At 37.6% G+C, this 23,676-nt stretch overlaps 1 protein-coding gene across 5 annotated transcripts in view; it reads right to left on the reverse strand.

The window, feature by feature from the left end:
- Nucleotides 1–23,676, reverse strand: part of ARHGAP21 (Rho GTPase activating protein 21) — a 144,047-nt gene that overhangs the window by 78,491 nt on the left and 41,880 nt on the right. For all 5 annotated transcript variants that reach the window (XM_069086316.1, XM_069086320.1, XM_069086322.1 and 2 more), the window contains exons 3-4: nucleotides 7,193–7,372; nucleotides 2,797–2,821 (exon numbers count right to left, since the gene is read on the reverse strand). In XM_069086316.1, the coding sequence (XP_068942417.1) occupies nucleotides 2,797–2,821; nucleotides 7,193–7,372 (205 nt within the window). The remainder of the gene's footprint in view (nucleotides 1–2,796; nucleotides 2,822–7,192; nucleotides 7,373–23,676) is intronic.

Here is a 23,676-nt window from a genome sequence, read left to right on the forward strand (position 1 = left end):
CTCTTTGAGGATATGGATCATTTCTTTGTATCCTCAGTGCTTAGGACAGTGCCTAAGCACAGAGGAAGGGCTTAATAACTGCTGGCTTTCTGATAAGTGGTCCAGAGGAGCATGATATCAGCCCCCATAAATCAAATCCACAAACACTTTAAGACTTTTGTTTAAGGGCAGTCCTCAAATTTATTTCTCTAAAAATGTACTATACTATTAGTTAAAAGGTTTAATGAAATACTTGAGATGAATGTTCATATCATCAGCAGGGAGAGGAGACAAGAAGCTTGCCTTTCAAGCAAACTGTGACAATTTCTACTCAAATAACAGTTGGAAAAAGCTGATAGCAATTTAAGTGGTCTTTCAAAAAATAAAATTCCATCATATTTTGTTGCTGTTACTGGACTCTCCCTGGAGAAATTAGTGGTCTGAATTATACTGCCCTTAAGATATGAGTACTCCACACGTACCCTTGACTATTCCCTCCCTTCTGTTTAAATCATATTTAGATTTCTTATAAAGATTATGCTTTTTAAATGTGTGTGTATGTCTTAGGAAAGGAAAAAGCAGAAAAGGAACAGAAAAAACAAAGAAGGCAAAATAACAGAACAGAAAAAAACCTGAATGTATTACAAAATAAATGTTTTTAAAAGAAACTAAACAATGAAAAAGAAGGAAAACAGCTTTCATCCATTTTATAGAACCATGAATTTCTAGGCTCTCCAGAAATTTTGAAAGAAAATCAGATATCCAGACTTTCCAGTAGAAGCTGAGATTCTGAGGTTTTTTTTTAATGTTTATAGCCTCAAAAACTTAGAAAATATTACTCTATCAAGAAAAAAAGAAGTACAAAGTATGAGGAACCTTAAAAGTAGCATTACATTTACAAATCACATACAGACTGCCTCTAACTCTTAACTGGGATACATTATAAAATTTCATTCCTAAAATTTGTTGTTTAGAACCTAGAAAACATTTATAAATCATGGTTGCTGGGGTTTTTTTTTTTAATTGAAAAACTCTTTGTTATGCCACACCAAAAACATGAACTTTGTAAATACCCATTTACAAAGAACAGACAAAAAGAATACTGTATATGAAACCGTGAATCTCATTAGTTTATCGATTATTGGTTTTGGGGTTTTTTAAAGCGCATATTAAAATTCAGCTCATTAATTCCAACAACTGTCCCTCTTGTCTCTTTCCCTCCAAATATTTTCTATGTTCTTTTATGCATTTAAAAAATGTTTTATCAATGCTCTTCTTTCCCCCTTTTCAGTGCCACTAACAACAGCATTCCTTTTGGGATATACCATCTTTCTCCAAAATACAAACACCCCCTTCCCAATCTTCCTTGTAAAAGATAGCTTAGTCACACAAAACAGATCCATACATTTGCCATATGCAAAAATGTCTAGCTCATTCTGAGTGGTGGCTACTGACCCTGGGCAATTCACAATAGCTCATTTCAACTATAATATACCTGAAACATTTCATTCAATAGTACTACTTTAACTACACCATCAATATGTGGGAAAATGAATTCTGAAGCCAATCTGGGATGCACAGAATGCATTTCACTCTCCAGAGTACAGGAAGAATGGAAAACAGCCTGCTAATCTTAGATACCAGTATTCTACATATGCTTAAGAGAGAAAGTAACTCTAAAACAAGGGTTCTTAACCTGGGTTCTGTGAACTTTTAAAAAATTTTGATAATGGTATTTTATAAAACTGATTTCCTTTTTAATTCTATATCCTTTATGTCTTTAAAACTTTCTGAGCAGGGTTCCACAGATTTCATCAGACCATTACTAAAGGGGTCTATGACCTACACCACCCAAAAAAGGAAAAAAAAAGGTTACAAACCCTTTTGTCTAGAGAAGTTCTTCCCCAGGTGTTCTGGACTGGGGAATAAATTACAAATTGGGAAGAGAAGAATTCCCAGGAAGGAAAAGGGCTTTGAGACTTAAAGCCCTTCTGTTGAGGCATGATTCATTTATTCATTACAATAAGTCAATAATAACCTATTATAAATTATTTTTTCACTGACCTCAAATCACAGTTCATTTTTTATAATTCTGAAATATATTTTAAGTATATCATGTATTTAACTAATCTTATTGCTTCATGTTCCAAAATAACAGGAAATAGTATTTTATAATCATTTCAAGGCAGCAACAAAGTAATTTTTCCAATTAAAATATTCATCTTTATTCCCCGATTCCCCACTTTTGGAATACTGTTCACTCCCTAGAATGCTCCCCTAGGATTTCTAAGCAAAGGATGGTTTACTCCTACTTCTCAGTGAGTATTTTGCCATTCAAAGGAAAAGCTTATAAAAACGACCATAGGATTAATTCCCACAGAAAGACCAGAAACCAAAGCAATCAGAATTCTCATGAAAACCTTAATTAACTAAGCACAGAAGATATCTTGCTAAAGGAGTCAACTCATTTAGCATGGATATTAATCATGTAGAAAGCTCAAATTTATGTTCTTCAAAATGGCCAGTGTTATTGTATGTTGTATTTGTGTCATTGTGTAACAATACAGGTTTCCACCACCAGACTTAACAATAAAGTTGTGTATCTACTTTAAGCGTTTGGACACTTATCTTATAAATGTAAAACAAATGTAACCTGTAGCACACAATTATTCAGTTTAACCATTCTCATAGTGACCATTTTTATATCTTCAAATTCTAAAAAAATGTTAGCATCTCTATTTCTAATATCACTTGAAGGAGAAAAAAAGGCAAAGCTACAAAATCATCTGCAGAAAAATTAAAGTTCCTAAAACATACCTCCTCTGTTTCCATTCTCTTCATCCTATGAAAGAAAAAGCAAATATAAATAAAGTCTGGTTGCAACACTGTAAGTGAAACTGAAAGCTTCAGTTTACTTTAAAACCAAGGGATCTCCTTGAGGCTTTTTTTTTTTTGCATTAAATGAAAAATAGCTACACTTATATAGCTTTGTGGACTTACATGTCTTTCAAAAAAATGTCACCAGAAGTCATATATATTCATTCAACATGATCTAATATGTCAATTTGTTAAAAAAAAATTGAATTTGGTATTATAAAGATGTTAGAAAATAAGAGATTGGCAATAAATTATAAATGGTGCCCATTTGTAGACCACCTTAAACAGTTCTTAAATTGCTTATAGTAAAGAGCTTACACAATCACTGTCCTGATTTTGAAAAGCCCTGTTAGCTTCATCAATTTAGAGACTAGTGGAAATCATCTGATGAGATAAGGGCAGTGAGGAATATACCCTGAAACCCCATATGTCAGCTAGGACAGGAGGGAAAACTGGCAAGCTACCTGCTCCTCACAGCTACTTCCAACACTCCCCCAATTACTTATTACTCTCCCACCTCTAAAGATCCCTCCCTCTGCATGTACTATCCTATCCAGTCCCTGGTGCCTGTTTATCTACCCATCCAGAAGTCAGGCAATCTCTCTACTTTCTTTAGTTCAGTACCTAGTTCCTCACCATTCCAATAACTGGGGACTTTCACTTACACATTGCTGTCCCCTCAAATATCCTTGTGCATTTCTATTTCTAGTTCATTGACCCTTTCAATTGCGAATTCAGGACATTTCAGACATACACATAGCAGGACAGACTTCCACTTTGACAATCTATTACTCTGGCAGTCCTCCATCTGACCACAAATAAACTTCCTGTCCTTCCAGCTCTTGGTGTGGATAGCTGTATCCTATACAGAAAGTGAAGTTAAGAAGAGGGGTGGGTTCTGGGGAAAAAATATACAGTTGTTTTGGACAAGATGAGTCTGAGAAGCCTAAGAGATATAGAGCTGGAAATGCCTAAAATGCAACTGGTGATCCAAGACTGAAGCTCAGGGATACAGATATAAGAATCTTCCCCAATGAGATGAAAATTAAACTTGTTGAAATGAAGAGATTAACTAGAAAGAATGTAGAGGGGAAAAAAAGGATGAGTTCTTTCTGTGCCTCAGAATGTAAGTTCCTTAAACACAGAACCTTGGCTTATACTTATTTTACTAAGCAAAAAGAATCTATTCACTATAAGCCTCCTCTTCTCCCCTACTATAAATGTGAAACCCCCCTGACACTGACTCCCATTCTCTTCTCCTCTACTTCAGTCTCTGATGAAGAGGTGATGGGAGGCTTGAGAAGAATAACCTTTGGAAAACTTCTCTGGGTACTGAAGGTCAAAAAGGGAAGGGGGAAAGGACTGTCTTGGAACAGTCAGATGAGATCATTGAAATTTGTAGTGAATCCTATAAACATAGTTCTGTGACTTCTTCCCAAACCCCTCTGCAGCCTGTAAATAGGACTGGGGGAGAGGGGTGAATGGTACAAGTAATATATGGCTGGGGCTTGGGTTTCTCAAGTCATGAGTGGAGGTAGGACAAAGGGCCAAGGGATTCAAAGTGGAGGACAATATAAGAATGAAGTCATTAATGATAGGGTCAAGATAGGGAAGAAAGGAAAGTCAGAACAGAGGTGATAATGGGGGAGATCCCAGAAAGGGGAGGAACTGTACATTAAGGTGAGGACAAAGAACAGCTCTAGGAAGGAGAGAAAGAAGGAGAGGAAAGAACTTGATAATTCTTGGCCACTGAGGTGGAATATGTATGCGATGATGATGATGATGATCATTTCTGTAAATGACTGAGGAAGAGTGGAGAAATGGGACAAAAAGAGAATGATAAACTTGAAAGTATTTGAAAGAATACCAAGAGGTTGAGTTCATAGGTATATTGGAAAATATTGGATCTTTCTGAACACATCCCAAGAATTTATTAAAACTGTAGTTAAAATTACATACATGATGTTTTTTAAAATGTCATTTCTAATTAAAGTAGATTAAATTTAGAAAATATAAGACAAAAAAATTTCCAAAAATTACAGACTTAGAGCTGGAAGGCACTTTAGAGGCCACTGAGTTCAAAGCCCTCCTGTTACAGATGAGGCAAAGATATGAACAAAGGTGTCAGGCCTTTTAAGGACTGGGTCAGATGTTAGCGGCCTTTCCTTGTAGATGATGTCCTAGAGGACAAGAGGGTCCTGGCCTGGATGAGAACTTTTTTGTTGAAGGGTTAAGAGGCAAGTTGTCAGAGTGAAGCTTTGGTCTTGGGTTTGGTCCAATCTATCAAGAGGCATTGCCCCAGACTGGTAATAAAAAAGCTGAGCTGTAGCATTCAGGCAGGAGTAGCACAAATTAGTAGAATGTAGGGGAGAGTGTAATGGAATTGATCCCAGTACAATGGCTGACTTAAACCAATATTCAAGTCAATAAGGTGTCTAATAAGTGGCTGCAAGATAAATGAGGTCTTGTTGTTTGTGTTTTTAAATATTTTCAAAAAACAGCTTAGAAAAATGTGACCATATAATTTCATGAACTAAAAAGAGAAGTTAAATTTCTTTTCCGTGCATTCTAGGCTCCAACCAGGCTGGACTCCTTGCTTTACTCTTTCCCACATACAACTGCCACTTTCCTGCCTCTGTGACTCTGAAAATGCTTTTTCCTACGTGTGTGAAATGCTCCTTCCCTTAACACGTAAAGTCTCTTACTTTAAAAGCCTTTAAAATCTGAATCAAATGCCACCTTTTCCAGGAAAGCTTCCCTGATTCCAAGTCAGGGATATTTTCTCATTTTAACTTCATAAGGCACTTGTCTCCACACCTCTGATGTACTCACCTGGTATTCATTGACTCTCAACATTATTTCTGTGTGTCATAGCCTCCTTACTATCTTATACCCTAAATTCTTCAGGTCAGGGGCTTTATCTTATCTAAACTCTGCATTTCTCCACCCACCCTAGCACAGTATTCTATGAAGGAGACACAATAAACGGTGAACTAAATATTAACTTTACTATTGTAAAACTTGTTTGGTCAGAGTATCTGTAATCATTGAACATTAGGCTGCAACTTCAATAGAGCAATTTCCTAGAGTAATAATGTTTCTTTCTTTTTTTACTTTGGTGACATTTTTAAAGATGCTATCTATATGTATATAGATATATACATAAATAGATACATACAATAAAGACTCAGTAAAATATTTTATTAAGTTCACCTGCTTATTACTATGTTTAAAAATGTGCAACAGATTAACCCCTCTGGTAGATGAAAGTACAAAACAGAAATCAACAGCTCTAAATCCCAATACCAAATCAAAGATACTTTAAAAGTTGATCCTAGGAGGGTTAAGGATCCCTATAATTGATACAGCAATTTTAGGACTATCTCTCATCCCACAACTCTTAGAAGTACTATTGCAGTCACCTAAAATTTTTCCAAAGTGCTTTTAATACTCCCAATGCAGATTCCCTTAAAGGCCAATAAACAAAAGCATAAATTAGAAAGAACTTGTACAAAAAAAAAATCATAAATAAAGATATCAGTACATTCTCTAAAATTACTTTTCACACTATTTTAAGACACTATTAGTAAAGCAGGGTGGAATTATTAAACTAAGGCACGCCAGCAACTATCATCCACTTGAGTGGGGTACTCTTTGAGGTCTTAACATGCTACTCCAGAGCTTTTGGATGACGTAGAGATCACTTTAGGTTCTCAAAGACCATGTTAATAGAGGGGCAAACCTTGGAAGGTACTATAACACCCCAGAAAAAAATTCAAATATGACCCCAGTGACAGGTCACATCTTCTGGCTGAGCATCACACTGGCCAAGAAATGCTCATCACTAGGTTTTGCCACTACGTGACACACACTTTGGCCATTGCACTGTTATACTACAGCTCAAAAAAAAAAAATCAACATTTTTTGATCCAAATGTTTTAATTTCAGTACAACTACTTAAATATTTTCTAACCAACTCCAAAATTAGGAATAATGGAAATTAAATATTAGAAAAGGAAGATCAAGATACAAGAGGTACTAAAGGAGAAAGATATTAGAAAATCCAGTAAAATCCTTAATAGAAGGATAAAAGCTCACTTATGAGCAGAGCTACATCCAAAAGCTTCATTAAATATGCTTTACTATATAACATTTTAGAAGTACTTGACAGTTTTGTTACTGAAATAAAATTCATATATAAATAAAATTAAAAATGTAGAAACAGACTATAATGAAAATAAAAACAAATGAGAGAGAAAGCAAACAGAAAACGTGAAAAAGTGAAGTTACTTTTTTTTTTAATGCATACACCCAATTCTAGCTATTTCTCTCTTACCTTACAGGAAAAATGAATAGCAGATTCTGGGGGATAAACAATAAAATGCCTTAACGTGAAACCAAAGCCTTGAGATGTTCTCTTCAACATAACCGTTTTCGGACCCGGCCAAGAAAATGTTTCATCTTCAGATGGTGATACTGCTTCACTTTGCTCTTTTCCATCTTTATTTTTTGTTACCTAAAATAAAGATAAAGAAAAACTTTGTTTTACTAATACAATTTTGACACACTTTAAAAAAATCACAACTGAGTTATACCCAGATCCTTTCACCTAAAAATATGAGCAATGCATTGAAACACTACCATAAAGCAATTTCTACAAGTTCTTCTAATAGACAGATGTATATCACCAAATCTCAGATGACAGCAGATTAAGGTATAAAAACAAAACTGTACTTAGATGTATTTATATACAGCTATACATTCATTGTTGATACATTGTAACAGTATACAGCCGTTCAAAATCAACCCCCTTCCCTTTTCGCTAAGATCAATAACTTCATCAACCAACAATTCATACTATCAATTAAGTCATTAGTACATGGCCTACCTATAAAAAGAAAATAAAGAACTTACCCGAATTATAATTGCCATATAAACCCCCAAGAATTGTAAAAGAAAAACTTCTTCCTCTGTGCAACACGGTTTTAAACAGGAGCTAACCAACTAACATTGCTAACATTAAATTTTCTGTTCCCTTTCTATAAAATCTTATTTTTCCTCAAAAGAATAATATAAATTTCACTTTTTTAAAAATCCTGAAAATTTTACCAACTTCCAATAAAATAAAGGAGGATCATATTAGTGTCCATATTTAAAAGAGTAAATTAAATGACTGCTAAATAAAAATAAGCCCCGAAAAGATAAGCTGACTTCTATAGACTAACCATCATACACTGAGATTCCTAGCATACTAACACATTTCTCAGAATACTGAACTTGATACAAATCATACAAACCCAACAGTTCCTTTCTTAAAAAACTATTTTTCTTTTAAGTGTAAAAACTTTACTTACATTTCACTAAAATTTAGATTATTACATGATGAATTATTGTAATAGAATTAATTTTTTCTAAAGAATCATGAAAAGAGGGGCAGAGCCAAGATGGCAAAGTAGAAGCACAACCTTCCCGCATCTCTGGCTTCCACCCTCCCCAATCCATGTAAAAAGGGGACTCTAAACAAACTTTGGAGCTGCAGAACCCACAAAATGACATAGAGAAACTAACCTCCCACTGAGGACAGCCCGGCAGGCCGCCAGGAATCCAGCACTGCGCTCTGGGAGCTGAGCCCAGCCCCACGCCAAGGCTTTAGCCCCAGGGCGGGCCTAACCAGCCTTGGCCAGAGGGACTCCAGATCAGCAGCAGCTGTGGCCTTTACCAGATTTATCAACACATAGACACAAAGGATATTGTGAGAGGTCAGTACGGTCTGGACTTTCGGACCAGTAAGTGGGAGTGTGTGGCTTTCACCCCCAGGGCCACATGGTGGCTTCAGCTCTTGGCCTGCAGAATGTAGGGGGACCAAGCACCAGTCTGAGGGGTAATCGCTCTTGCTTTAACCTGCTTGGATCTGAATTGGAGTCTAGGGTGGAGGTCCTGGAGTGTGTGTCCAGCTTGCATGTGGAGACCTCAGAGAGGGCACCCATCTAATACCTCCAGCAGCTGAGAAAACCCCAGCTTTTGGGACGAAAACTCCCCTGTCTGGTGGCAAAGTCCTACTATAGCAAAAAGCCCAAAAGCCAAGTAATTGAGTGGCAAAATGAGCAGGCAAAGGAAACAAAGCAGACAGAAGATTCCAAAAATACACTCCTATTTTGGGGACAAAAAGGAGCAAAGCATGGAACAGGAGGAAAACAGTGAAGACAGAACTCCTGCACCAAAAGCTTCAAAGGAAAATACAAGCTGGTTACAGGCCATAGAGGACCTTAAGAAAGATTTTGAAAACCAAATAAGAGAAGTGGAGGAAAAATTGGGAAGAGAAATGAGAACAATGCAAGAAAATTATGCAATGAGAGTCAACAGCTTGACTGAGGAAAATAATACCTTAAAAAACAGACTGACTCAAATGGCAAGGGAGGCTCAAAAAGGCAATGAGGAGAAGAATGCCTTAAAAAGCCAAATTTGCCAGATGGAAAAAGAATCTCAAAAACTCAATGAGGAGAATCATTGCTTCAGAATTAGATTGGAGCAAATGGAAGCTAATGACTTAATGAGAAATCAAGATGCTGTTAAACAGATCCAAACAAATGAAAGAATAGAAGGCAATGTGAAATATCTCATGGGAAAAACCACTAACCTGGAAAATAGATCCAGGAGAGAGAATTTGAAAATTATTGGACTACCTGAAAGCCATGATCAAAGTAAGAACCTAGAAATCATCCTCCAGGAAGTTCTCAAAGAAAACTGCCCTGATGTTTTAGTACCAGAGGGCAAAATAGAGGTTGAAAGAATCCACCGATCACCTCCTGAAAAAGATCCCAAAAAGAAAACTCCTAGGAATATTATAGCCAGATTCCGGAATTCCCAGATTAAGGAGAGAATATTACAAGCAGCCAGGAAGAAACAATTTGAATATTGTGGAAACACAATCAGGATAACCCAGGATCTGGCAGCTTCTACACTGAGGGATTGAAGGGCTTGGAATGTGATATCCTGGAGGTCAAGGGAGCTGGGATAAAAACCATGAGTCACCTACCAGCAAAATTGAGTATCATGTTTCAGGGGAAAACATGGTAATTCAGTGAAATAGATGATTTTCAAGCATTCTTGCTGAAAAAAACAGAGTTGAACAGAAAATCTGACATTCAGATCCAAGAAGCAAGAGAAACATGAGAAGGTAAACAGGGAAAAGGAATCATAAGGAACTTATCAAAATTGGACTATTAACATTCCTACATGGAAAAACAATAATTGTAACTTATGAAACTTTTCGCAGTAGTTGAAGGGATTAGAAATATATATATATATATATATATATATATATATATATATATATATATATATATAGTCTATATATGAGGGTATATGGGCATATGAATACATATGTGAATGTGTGTATATATGTTTACAGGTATACATAGATAGAGGGCACAGGACCAATTTAATAGGAAGGGATGACACTTATAAGGTGAAATTAAGAGGTGAGAGGAATATAATGAGAAGAGATGGGGAGAGACAGATTGGGGTAAACTATCTCATACAGAAGAGGCAAGGGAAAATGGTTACAATGGAGGGGAAGAATAGGAAGGCAAAGGGGAATGGGTCAACCTTATTCCCATTGAATTTGGCTTGAGGAGGGAGTGAAATACACACTAAACAGGGTATCTTACCCTCCAGGAGAATAGGGGGGGAAGGGGATGAGAGGAGAGATGATAGAAGGGAGGGTAGGCTGGGGGGGGGGAGGGAAGTTGGAAGCACTCACTTTTGATAAGGGACGGGATCAAAGTAGAGAATCGAACAAGTGGGAGGTGGGATAGGAGGGAGGGAAATATAGTCAGTCTTTTACAATATATCTACTATGTTATTGTTTTGCATTAGCCACACATGTACAACCTATACTGAACTGAGTATCTTCCCAGTAAGGGTGGGTGACAAGGAAGGAAGGGAATTGTAAGTTTTAAAATCAAATATTCAAATATATATATGTATATATATGTGTGTGTGTATATATATGTATATATATGCTATTATTAATACTATCTTAGTATTTATAGTTTTATATATATAAAGTTATATATAGTTTATATATATATATATAGTTTTATATATATATATATACTTATATATATAGTTTTAATATCTTAGTATTAGTTTCTGAGGAAGGGGGTGCTGTGATTGGGAGGTATGTGCATTAAGCACATTATTTACCTCTTGATACAGTTCCAAAATTACTAGCAATAGCAATAAGATGAAGGAAATTATAGGTATAAGGAGAGGAACAGACTTTCTCTACTTTGCCTATTTGCTGAGAAAATCCTAGGGAATCAGCAAATAAACTAATTAGGCCAATAGTTTTAGCACAGCTTCAAATTATAAAATAAACCCCCCAAAAAAAGCTCAAAAAAATTTTTAATATACAATAAAAATCCAAGAGTAGAAGGGAAGGAACAGAAAGAGCATTTATTAAGCACCTACTAAGTGCCAAGCACTGTGCAAAATACTTTATGAATATTATCTAGTTTGGTCCTTACTATATCTCTAGGCTATTATTATCATCCCAATTGGATGATTAAGAAAACTGAGGGAGACAGAGTACATAAGTGATTTGTCCAGGATTATAGGAGGGATCCTAGGAGGCTTCATGGAGAAGGTGGCATCTCATCCATGAAGAAAGATAATCATTCTAAGAGGCAACAATGAAGAGAGAGGACAACAGGGAGGAGCTATAATCCCAAGTAAAGGAAAGAAACTTGTCTAATTCTCCTGGAACACAAAACATTTGAAAAGAAACAGCTTAAGACTAAAGAGGAGGGAGAAAAAGAAAAGCTCTGTTTATACATAGAGTTGTACGTATGTATGTGTGTATGTATGTATGCATGTATGTATACACACAAGTGTAAGATACAAAAAATACATATTTTGTGTGTACAGCTTTGTCTACTTGTACATTTTTTAAAAAACAAAATCCATTTTTATCCTTTATTATAGTTCACGTTTTAGAATTTTCCATGATTGTCAGGAAAGCAAATTTTAGGGGTGGCCAGGTAGCACAGCGAGTAAGAGCACCGGCTCCAGTGTTGAGAAGACCTGGAGATTGAATCCTGGGCTCAGACACTTAGTACCCACCCAGAAACAGCTGGCCATGTAACCTTGAGCAAGTTACTTAACCCCAATTGCTTAGGGGCAGCCAGGTGGCTCAGCGAGTAAGAGCACCGGCTCCAGTGTCAGGATGACCTGTATCAAATCTGGGCTCGGATACTCAGCACCACACCCAGAAATAACTGGCCGTGTAACCTTGAGGAAGTTACTTAACCCCGATTGCTTTGGAAAAAAAAAAAAAGAAAAGCAAATTTTAGCACATGGTCATTTAATTCCTGTTACTTTTCCTCTCACAAGCACACTTGTGATGAATCCTATTCCTTCTTTCATCTTAAATTTATTTTATCTCAATTCATCTATTTAGGAAATCAGCTATTTACTGGAAGCATTCATTTTTAAGAGATCCTCACTATGAGGAAACAGGATCTAACTTAAGAATGCTAGATATGAATTCAGAGGACCAGAGTGTAAATTCTTGGGTCAGCATTTCCTTTCTGTGTGACCTGGGGAATGTCATTTTTATAAGCACCTTGGATGAGGATACAAATGGCATGGCACACTTATCAAATCTGCTGCTCACATTAGATGACAAAGTAAGGATGATCTCTAAGGTCCCTTCCAGTTCTAACTCTATGATCCTATAATTCAAAAAGATTTTAGGTCAGAATGTTGGGCCAAATCAAGTAAGATGAAATTTAAAAGACAAATGGAAAGTCCTCCAGTTGAGATCCTAAGTGCAAAGTACAAGGGAAGGGAGACATGGCTTGACAACATAAGCTCTATCAGTAAGTCAACACTGATATAGTTGGTGGCCAAAGATGCAGACACTGTGCTGCTCACCTGCAAGAGGCTTCATGTCCTGGACTAGAGAGGTAAAAACAATGCCCCACTACAGAGAGAAGAACTTAATTGGTTCTGGATGCCGCATTCGGGGAAGGACATAGATAAGTGGGAATGCACATCAAGGAGAACATCCTGGACAGGAGGAAGACTAGACACCATATCATAACACACTATGGTGGAAGGATATTTAGCCCGGAGAAGAAAAGGTGAACATTCTTAGAGGGATGCATGAGAGAAGTTCTCAGGTATCAGAAGGTCTTCATGTAGAAGAGGGGAAGAGCCTTAATTAGGAATACTGGTTCCTAAGGCAAATTAACTTCAGCTGTTAGAGGAGATGATAGAACTAAAAAGAGAATGTAGATTTTAAGACCAATGGTCCCCACATGGAAAGATTCTGGGTCACAGCCCCAGTGGAAGCTTAGACTTCTAAGAGGAAGGATTGAGTAGGGAATGTGTTGTATTAGTGGAGGACAACTTCCACAGATACAGTGAAGGGAGAAATGAATAATGCAGCACTCCCTACCTGCTGCCTCTGCCTACCTCCATCTTCTCTCAGGGATCAGGATAACTGGCTACTATATGAGAGTCACAGACCAGACTCTCTGGAAGAAAACATCTCAGTTTGGGTTCCCTCTCTTGTTCTGAAAACTGATGGTAGATCAGTGATGTGCTTTATGAGTCTGAGGTGAAAAATATGCACACTGATTCTAGGAGAACACTGCTGGGGAAGCTGCCAGAGGGAGACTGAGGGAACCAAGCAAGACAGTGCTGCTAATCCCAAGACTCCCCACACGCAATTTACAGCACAGGCTTCTGGGCCTAGCAGTACTACTTGAGGTTCAGTAGTTTGGAAAGGAGGCAGGCCAACATCCCAAGAAGGTTCATGACTCCTACAGTACAGCCAATTACCCCATTCTTGGATAAGAAGTAGAAAGAGGTAGAGGAAGCAAGCATGGCAATATCTATTTGCAACCTCAGGGCACTTGCACAAGGAGTCCCCCGTTGATGGAATGCTCTCTCTAACTCAACTCTTCTTCTCAGGATCCTTTTCTTCTTTAAAGATTCAGTTCACATGTCATGTCACCTTCTTTAGGAAGCACTGTTAATGCTCTCTTTCTCTGTAAACCAGATTTACCTTGCTTTCCTCAATGTTTCATCTGTCCTCCTCCAACAGAATGAACACCCTGTGGTCAGGCCTGGACTGTTTCATATTTGTCTTTGCAACCCCAGCATTTAACACATTACATTGCATATAGTAGATTTTAGTAAAAGTTCAATTGAATTAAGGAAGAGAGGAGGAAGCTTTCAATATCTGATATAAGAATAATGACAGAGCATAAATCTGAGAAGATTAGGAGGATTTCTATGTAACAATGAGGTTCCAGTTGAAATTTGATTAAAATTAATTTGCAGTGGATCCAGTTCAACAGTTTTCAGCAATTTGGGGATAAGAACTAAGAAAACAGACAAAGACAGTAATCCAGGGTTGGCAGGTGAATGGTAGAAGGAAAAGGGGTCAGGGGAATCCAAAGGAGGTGGATGGCATGCATAATTTAACTTCTTAATAATAACAGGGTCAAGAAGGAAAGGGCAGCCAGAGTAAATGTAACAGACTAGGAGGACAAGATGGAAGAGAGGATCTGGAGATCAGGAGATTACGATCTTGAAATGGTAAAAGTAGAATGGTTTTAAGTAAGGATAAAATCAAAAGTTTTGACTCCTCACTGGGTAGTTGAGGCAGAATGAAAAAGTTCATGTAAACTGAAAAGGATGATGAACTGGGAAACAAGGATATTTAAGGGAATATCTAAGTTCCCAAATGTGAGAGCAAGGATTTAATGTACAAAGTCTGTAAGTTCTACATTGGGAGGAAGAGACCCTAAAAACTGGTTAATGATAGCAAAAAGGCACAGAATAGGATGAAAACAGTGAATGGAATGCACTGCCAAGAAGAGGAGGTTAGAGTGTGACAGCAAGGGATAACAGGTCTAGAAGGGGCAGTAGAGGAAGTGACTAGAGATGAAATACCTTTCAAAGAAAGCAAGATGCCGGCGAGGCAGAGCCAAGATGGCAGAGTAAAGGCAAGGAAATGGCTCAACTCTCCCCCAAACACCTCCAAATACCTTTAAAAATGATTCTAAACAAATTCTAGAACAAGAGAACCCACAAAAAGATGGAGTAAAACAAATTTCCAGTCCAAGACAACTTGGAAGGTCAGTAGGAAAGGTCTGTTGCACCCAGGTGAGAGTCAAGAATGGTTCAGTGTAGGTGGCACCAGCACAGCCCCATCCATAGCAAACTAGGAGCAGGCCTTGGGAATGACTGAATCAGTGCAGCAGTGGCTGCTTCCAGAGCTCTCAACCCACAAACAGTAAAGGGGCTGAACAACTCGTCAGAAGGAGATCACAGGGGTCTCTTTGTTGTCACTAAGGCAGGACTATTGCTTTGCCCATACTTGGATCTGGGTCAAAATCCTGCGTGGCAGTCCTGGGTCAAGAAGGAACACTGGCATAGCAGAGCTTTTGGCAGCAGCAGACAGAGAAGCCTCCTCACAGTTCCAGGGTACAAAAGAGTGCTTGTGGTCACTCACAGACCAGAGCACAGGTCAGGAGAGGAGTAAACACCTCTCCTTGGATCATACCACCTTGGAAGAACTGAAAACTTACAGGTCCCGAGAAGTATCTCTGAAAACAACTGCACGAAACCCCTGAAGCTTGGGACAGTGTGCCCTCCACCCTGGAAGCAGAGTCCTACTCTAACAAAGAGTTAAAACTGAAGTAATAGATTGGTAAAATGAGTAAACAACAGAAAAATTCTGACTACAATAAATTACTATGGTGACAAGGAAGATCAAAACATACACTTAGAAGAAGACAATTCAGTCAAAGCTCCTACATTCAAAGCCTCCAAAAAAAAATATGAAAGGGTTTCTGCCTACAAAAGAGCTCAAAAATAATTTTTAAAATTGAGTAAGAGAAGAAGAGGAAAAATTGGGGAGAGAAATGAGAGTGATGCAAGAAATTCATGAAAAACTAGTCAACAGCTTGGTAAAGGAACCACAAAAAAAATACTGAAGAAAATAACACTTTAAAAAACAAACTAGGCCAAATGGGAAAAGGAGGTCCAAAAGTCTGCTGAAGAAAATAATTCCTTAAAAATTAGAATGAAGCAAATGGGAGTTAATGACTTTATGAGAAATCAAGAAACAATGAAACAAAATCAAAAGAATTTTAAAAAAAGAAGACAGTGAAATATCTCATTGGAAAAGCAACTGACCTGGAAAATAGATCTATCAGATATAATTTAGAAATTATTTAACTACCTGAAACCCGTGGGGGGGAAAAAAAGAGAAAGGCTAGATATCATCTTGCAAGAAATTATTGAGAAAAACTGCCCTGATATTCCAGAACCAGAGGATAAAATAGAAATTGAAAGAATCCACTGATCACTTCCTGAAAGAGATCCCAAGATGAAAACTACTAAGAATATTATAGCTAAATTCCAGAGTTCTCAGGTCAAGGAGAAAATATTTCAAGTAGTTAGAAAGAAGCAATTCAAGTATGGTGGAGACACAATCAGGATAATACAAGATTTAGAAGCTTCTACATTGAAGGATTGGGGGCTTGGACTATGATATTCTGGAGGGCAAAGGAGCTAGGATTACAACCAAAAATCATCTACCCAGCAAAACTGAATATAATCCTTCAGTTGGAAAAACAGACAATGAGACAGAGGGCTTTCAAGCATTCTTGATGAAAAGACCAGAGCTGAATAGTAAATCTGACTTTCAAATACAAGGCTCGAGAAGCACAAAAATGTAAAACAGGAAAAGGGAAACCAAAATGAACTTACTAAGGTTAAACTGTTTACATTCATATATTGGAAGGTGATATTTGTAACTCATAAGCTTTTCTCATTATTAGGGCAGTTAGGAGTATATATAGACAGAAGGCACAGGTGTGAGTTGAATATGAAGCAATGATATTTTAAAAATAAAATTAAGGGGTGAGAGAGAAATGCCTTGGAAGAAGGAGAAATGGAGAGGTAGAATGGGGTAAATTAATTCACATAAAAGAGGCAAGAAAATGCTTTTGAAGTAAAGGAGAAGAGGGAGAGAGGTGAGGGGGAGTGAATGAACCTTACTCTCATCAAAACTGGCTCAAAGAGGGAATAACATACTCAATTCAGTATAGAAAAGAACAGGTTGTAGGTGGTGATAGAGGGGAGAACAGACTGGGAGCAGGGGCTATCAGAAGCAAAACACTTCTGAGGAGGGACAAGGTGAAAGAGAGAGAATAGAATAAAGGGGGTAGGAGGTTAGGATAAAGGGAAATAGTTAGCAATAGCAAATATGAAAAAAAAATCTTAAAATTTTTTAAAAATTTATTTTAGTTTTCAACATTCATTTCTACAAGATTTTGAGTTCCAAATTTTCTCCCCATCTCTCCCCTACCCCCCACCCCAAGATGGCAAGCATACCAATTATCCCTTTCCCCAGTCTTCCCTCTCTTCTATACCCTCCTAATCCCCCCTTACCCTTCTTACCCCGTTCCCCTTACTTTCTTATAGGGCAAGACGGATTTCTATAACCCATTGCCTGTATATCTTATTTCCCAGTTGCATGTAGAAAAAAATTTTTAACATTTGTTTTTAAAACTTTGAGTTCCAGATTCTCTCCCTTCTTCCCTCCTCACCCACCCCCATTGAGAAGACAAGCAATTAAATATAGGTTATACATGTATAGTTAGGCAAAACATTTCCATAACAATCATACTGTGAAAGATTAACTATATTTCCCTCCATCCTATCCCACCCCCCCATTTATTCTATTTTCTCCTTTGACCCTGTCCCTTTTCAAAAGTGTTTGCTTCTGACTACCCTCTTCCCCAATTTGCCCTCCCTTCTATCACCCCCTGTTATCCCCTTTCCCCTTACTTTCCTGTAGGGCAAGATACCCAATTGTGTGTGTATGTTATTCCCTCCTTAAGCCAAATTCAATGAGAGTAAGGTTGACTCATTCCCTTTCACCCCCCTGCTCTTCCTCTCCATTGTAACAGCTTTATGAAAAAAATCCTGAAGCAAGTTTCTCTGATAAAGGTCTCATTTTTCAAACATATAAAGAACTGAGTCAAATTCATAAAAATAAAAGTCAGTCACCAATTGATAAATGATCAAAAGATATTAGTTTTCAGAAGAAATAATCAAAGCTATCTATAATCATGTGAAAAAATACTCTAATTCACTGGACTGGGGAATGGAGACTCCAAAGGTGACTGGAGAAATGCAAATTAAAACCATTCTGAGGTACTACCTCATACCTATTAGATTGGAGACTCCAATGGTGACTGGAGAAATGCAAATTAAAACAATTCTGAGGTACTACCTCATACCTATTAGATTGGCTAACAGGACAGCAAAGGTATATGACAAAAGTTGGAGGGGATGTGGGAAAAATGAGATATTAATGCACTGTTGGTGGAGTTGTGAACTGATTCAATCATTCTGTAGACAATTTGGAACTATGCCCAAAGGGCCACAAAACTATATATGCCCTCCGATTTAGCAATACCACTGCTAGGTCTGTATCCCAAGAGAGAGAAAAAAACAAAAAGGAAAAGGACTTATATGTACAAAACTATTTATACCAATTCCTTTCTGAGGCAAAGAATTAGAAATTGAGGGAATGCCCATCAATTGGGGAATGGCCTGAACAAGTTCTGGTACGTGATTATGATGGAATACTGTTGTACTATAAGAAACGGCAAGCAGGATGCTCTCAGACAAACCAGGAAAGCCTTGCATGGGCTGATGCAAAGTAAAACATACTGTATACAAAGTAACGGTAATACTGTAGGATGATTGGTTGTGAATGTCTTAGTTATTCTCAGTGGTGCAATGATCCAAGACAACTCTTTCTGAAGAGTCTTTGTGATGAAAAATGCCGTCTATCTCCAGAGAAGAAACTGATCATGTCTGAATGGAGACTTAAGTATACTTTAACTTTATTTTTCTTGAGGCTTTTTTTTGTCTGTTTTCTTTCAGAACATGACTATTATGGATACATTTTGCATGACTACACATATGTGTGGCCTCTGTCAAATTGCTTGCCTTTTCAATGGGGGTGGAGGCACAGAGGAAGTAGGAAAAAGAATCTGGAATTCAAAAGTTTTGAAGGCAAATGTTGAAAACTGCTTTTGCATTTAACTGGGGAAAAATAATAAAATGGTAAATAAATTTTTTTTTAAAAAAAGCAAGATGTCTGTGACAGTCAAGAAGTTGGAAAAAACAGAAGAGGAAAGAAGAGAAATGGCATCAAGGGGAATGTATTAATAATAGGGAAGAAGTTCCAGTGAAAGAAACTGGGAAGAGCTTATTCAGTCGTTTTTCAGCCATATCCAACTCTTTATGAGCCTATTTGGGGTTTTCTTGACAGGGAAACAGGAATAGTTTGCCATTTCTTTCTCTAATTCATTTTACAGATGAGGAAACTGAGACAAACAACATAAAGTGACTTGCCTAGGACCACAGAGTTAGTAAATGTCTGAGGCCAGAATTGAACTCAGGAAGAGGAGTCTTCCTGACTCCAGGTCTGGCATTCTATCCTCTGCTGACTATCCACTATCCACTAGCCGACAATACTGAAAGAAACAATCAACAATCAAACAACAAGCATTTATTTTCTTCATGCTAGTTTTAAGTATGAATAGCAGGGGTAAATAAAAATCTAAAAATAGAAACAAAAAATTAAAAATTCATTTTTCTTCATTTTATCTATACTCTCATATCAACCTTTTCCCACTGCTAGCCAATAGTAAAACACAAGCTTAATTACATTTTCCCTACTAGTTCTTTGGGGAAGGCGATCCTCAAAGGTAAATGTCCCCTTAAAAATGTGGCTAACTCGGAGGCAGAGCCAAGATAGTGGTGTAAAAACAGGACCTCCCCATGGCTCCGGCTCGCACCACCTCCAATACATGTAAAAAAATGACTAGACAAATTTTAAAGTTCCTATTAAAAACACTAGAAAGTATAGGAATAAATGGAGCCTTCCTTAATATAAGAGGCAGCATCTATTTAAAGCCATCAGCAAATATTACATGTAATGGGGAAAAGCTAGAAGCATTTCCAATAAGATCAGGGGTGAAACAAGGATGTCCACTATCACCCCTCTTATTCAATCTGGTACTAGAAATGTTAGCAGTAGCAATTAGAGAAGAAAATGAAATCAAAAGAATCAAATTAGGCAAAGAAGAGACCAAGCTATCACTCTTTGCAGATGATATGATGATATACTTAGAGAATCCTACAGAATCAAGTAAAAACTACCTGAGAAAATAAATAAATTTGGCAAAGTTGCAGGATATGAAATAAACCCACATAAATCCTCAACATTCCTGTATATTTCTAATGAAATTCAACAGCAAGAGATAGAAAGAGAAATCCCATTTAAAGTTACCATAGACATTTAAAATATTTGGGGATCTACCTGCCAAAACAAACCCAAGACTTACATGAACACAAACTACAAAACACTTATCACACAAATAAAGTCAGATCTAACTAATTGGAAAGACATCAACTGCTCATGGCTGGGTTGAGCTAATATAATAAAAATGACGATTTTACCTAAATTAAATTGTATATTTAGTGCCATACTAAACAATTTACCAAAAAACTACCTTATATGCCTGGAAAAAAATAGTAACACAATTCATTTGGAAGAACAAAAGGTCCAGAATATCAAGGGAATTTAATGAAAAGAAATGCTAGGGATGGTGGACTAGCTATACCAGACTTTAATCTGTGCTATAAAGCAGCAGTCCTCAAAACTACTTGGTACTGGCTGAGGAATAGAGTAGTGGATCAATGGAATAGACTGGGTACATGAGACTCAGCAGTCAATGACTACAGTAATCTACCGTTTGATAAAGCCAAAGACCCCAGTTTTGGGGATAAGAACTCACTCTTTGACAAAAACTGCTGAGAAAACTGGAATGTAGTATGGCAGAAAGTGGGCATAGACCATTATCTAACACCATATACCAAAATCAAGTCTAAATGGGTGCATGATCTAGGTATAAAGGCTGATACTCTAAGCCATCTGGGAAAGCAAGGAATAGTTTACCTGTCAGATTTGTGGAGGGGGAAGACTTTATGACCAAACAAGAATTAGAGGGCATTATAAAATGCAAAATGGATAATTTTGATTACATTAAATTGAAAAGCTTCTGTACAAACAAAGCCAATGTAACCAGGATTAGGAGGGAAGTGGAAAATTGGGAAAGGATTTTTTTTACAACCTGTCACTGATAAAGGCCTCATTTCTAAAATATACAAAGAATTGAGTCAAATCTGTAAGAATACATGTCATTCCCTAATTGATAAATGGTCAAAGGATATGAACACGCAGTTTTCAGAGGAAGAAATTAAAGATATTTATAAGCATATGAAAAATGCTCTAAATCACTATTGATTAGAGAAATGCAAATCAAAAACTCTGAGGTACCACATCTCACCAGTCATATTGGCTAAGATGACAAAACAGGAAAACGACAAATGCTGGAGAGGATATGGACAAACTGGAACACTAATGCATTGCTGGTGGAGTTGTGAACTGATCCAACCATTCTGGAAAGCAATCTGGAATTATGCCCAAAGGGCTATAAATAATTTCATACCCTTTGACCCAGCAATACCACTTCTAGGGTTGTATCCCAAAGAGATCATAGAAGTGGGAAAAAGACCCATATGTGCAAAAATATTTATAGCAGCTCTTTTTGTTGTGGCAAAGAATTGGAAATTAAGGGGGTACCCATCAATTGGGGAATGGCTAAACAAGTTGTGATATATGCATGTTACAGAATATGATTGTGCTGTAAGAAATGAGGAGCAGATGGACTTCATATTTACCTGGAGAGGCTTATACGAACTGATGCTGAGTGAGAAGAGTAGAGCCAAGAGAAATTTGTACACAATTACAGACACAATGTATGTGTGACAACCAACTTTGACAGACTAGACTCTTCTCAGTAATCCAGGGTTATAAATCAACCCCAAAAGACTCATGATGGAGAGAGATGTCTATATCCAAAGAAAGGACAGAGTTTGAACCCAGATTGAAGCAAACTATCTGCCCTTCTTCTTTTTCTTGTTTGGTTTTGTTTCCTCTTTTCCATTGGTCATTCCATCTGATACAATCCTTCTTTATAACCTGACTAATGCCAAATGCGAAAGTATTTGCAGATACTATACTTGATTGTATGCCGCCAGGGGGGGGGGGGGAGTGGGAGGGAGAGAAAATTTGAAATTCAAGGAATTGTGGAAATGAATCTTGTAAACTAAAAGTAAACAAATTAATAAAGACCAAAAAATTAAAAAAAAAAAAAAGAAAAGAAAAAAAGCTACAGAACCCACAAAGTGAAAGACAGAAACAAATCTCTTGCTGAAGGCAAGCACTGCAGGCCGACAGGAAGGGCCTATCTCACCGGGCTGGGAGCCTAGCTCAGTCCCAAGTGAGTCGTGAGTTGAGTGGTTCTGGCCCTAGGACAGCCCCAACCAGCAGTGGCCAGAGCAGACTTCAAGAGAGTGAATCACCAGCAGTGTGGCAGTTTCCAGACTTCTCAACCCACATACGCCAAAAAAAAAAAAAAGTAAAAGGTCAGTGTGGAACTCTGTTGGAACTGGGTGAAGAAGAGTGTGGTCTGGCCCCTGCCCCCACCCTCCCCCACCCCTGGATGAGAGGGAGCAAAAACACAGCAGCTGCAGCCGATGCCACATGCCCTGTGGCTGCCTCCAGAGCTCCTGGCCTGCAGATCTTAGGGGGACCAAGCAAAAGCGAGTAATCGCTCTTGCTTTAATCTGCTTAGATCTGGATGGTAGCTTTGGGTGGTGGTCCTGGGGTGTGTGACCAGTGTGCCAGGGTTTGTGGGGGCTGCAGAGAGGGCACCCCCCTAATAGCTCCTGCAGCTGTGAAAACCCCAGTGATTAGGGACAAAGTTCTCTGCAATCTGGAAGCAGAGAGCTCAAAAGTTAAGTAATTAGCTGGCAATATGAGCAAGCAGAGGAAGCACAAACAGACCACAGAATCCTTTTTTGGGGACAAAAAGGATCAAAGCATAGAACAGGAGGAAGACAACAAAGTCAGAACTACTGCATCAAAAACTTCCAAGAAAAATATGAGCTAGTTAACGGGCCATGGTGGAGCTCAAGAAGGAATCTGAAAATCAAGTAAGATAAATGGAAGAAAAATTGGGAAGAAAAATAAGAATGATGCAAGAAAATCATGAAAAGTGAGTCAACAGCCTGCTAAAGGAAATCCAAAAAAATCTGAAGAAAATAACACCTTAAAAAAATAGACTAATCCAAATGGCAAAAGAGGTCCAAAAAGCCAATGAGAAGAATGCCTTAAAACGCCAAATTTGATATGGAAAAGAAATTTCAAAAATTCACTAAAGAGAATTAATTCCTTCAAAATTAGATTGGAGCAAATAGAAGCTAGTGACTTTATGAGAAATCAAGATACTATAAAACAGATCCAAACAAATGAAAAAATAGAAGGTAATGTGATATATCTTACTGGAAAAACCACTAACCTGGAAAATAGATACAGGAGAGATAATTTTAAAATTACTGGAATACCTGAAAGCCATGATCAAAAAAAGAGCCTAGAAATTATCCTTCAAGAAATTCTCAAGGAAAATTGCCCTGATATTTTAGAACCAGAGGGCAAAATAGAAATTGAAAGAATTCACCAATCACCTCTTGAAAAAGATCCCCAAAAGAAAAACCATAGGAATATTATAGCCAAATTCCAGAGTTCCCAGGTGTAATGGGAATGCAAATTTGGAAGATCTTCCCTGCCCCTAGGCTAAAGTGCAC

The sequence above is a fragment of the Petaurus breviceps genome, unplaced genomic scaffold, assembly GCF_028583685.1.
Source record: "Petaurus breviceps papuanus isolate PSGF00001 unplaced genomic scaffold, PetGlider_PUasm1.0 178, whole genome shotgun sequence".
Classification (NCBI taxonomy): Eukaryota; Metazoa; Chordata; class Mammalia; order Diprotodontia; family Petauridae; genus Petaurus; species Petaurus breviceps.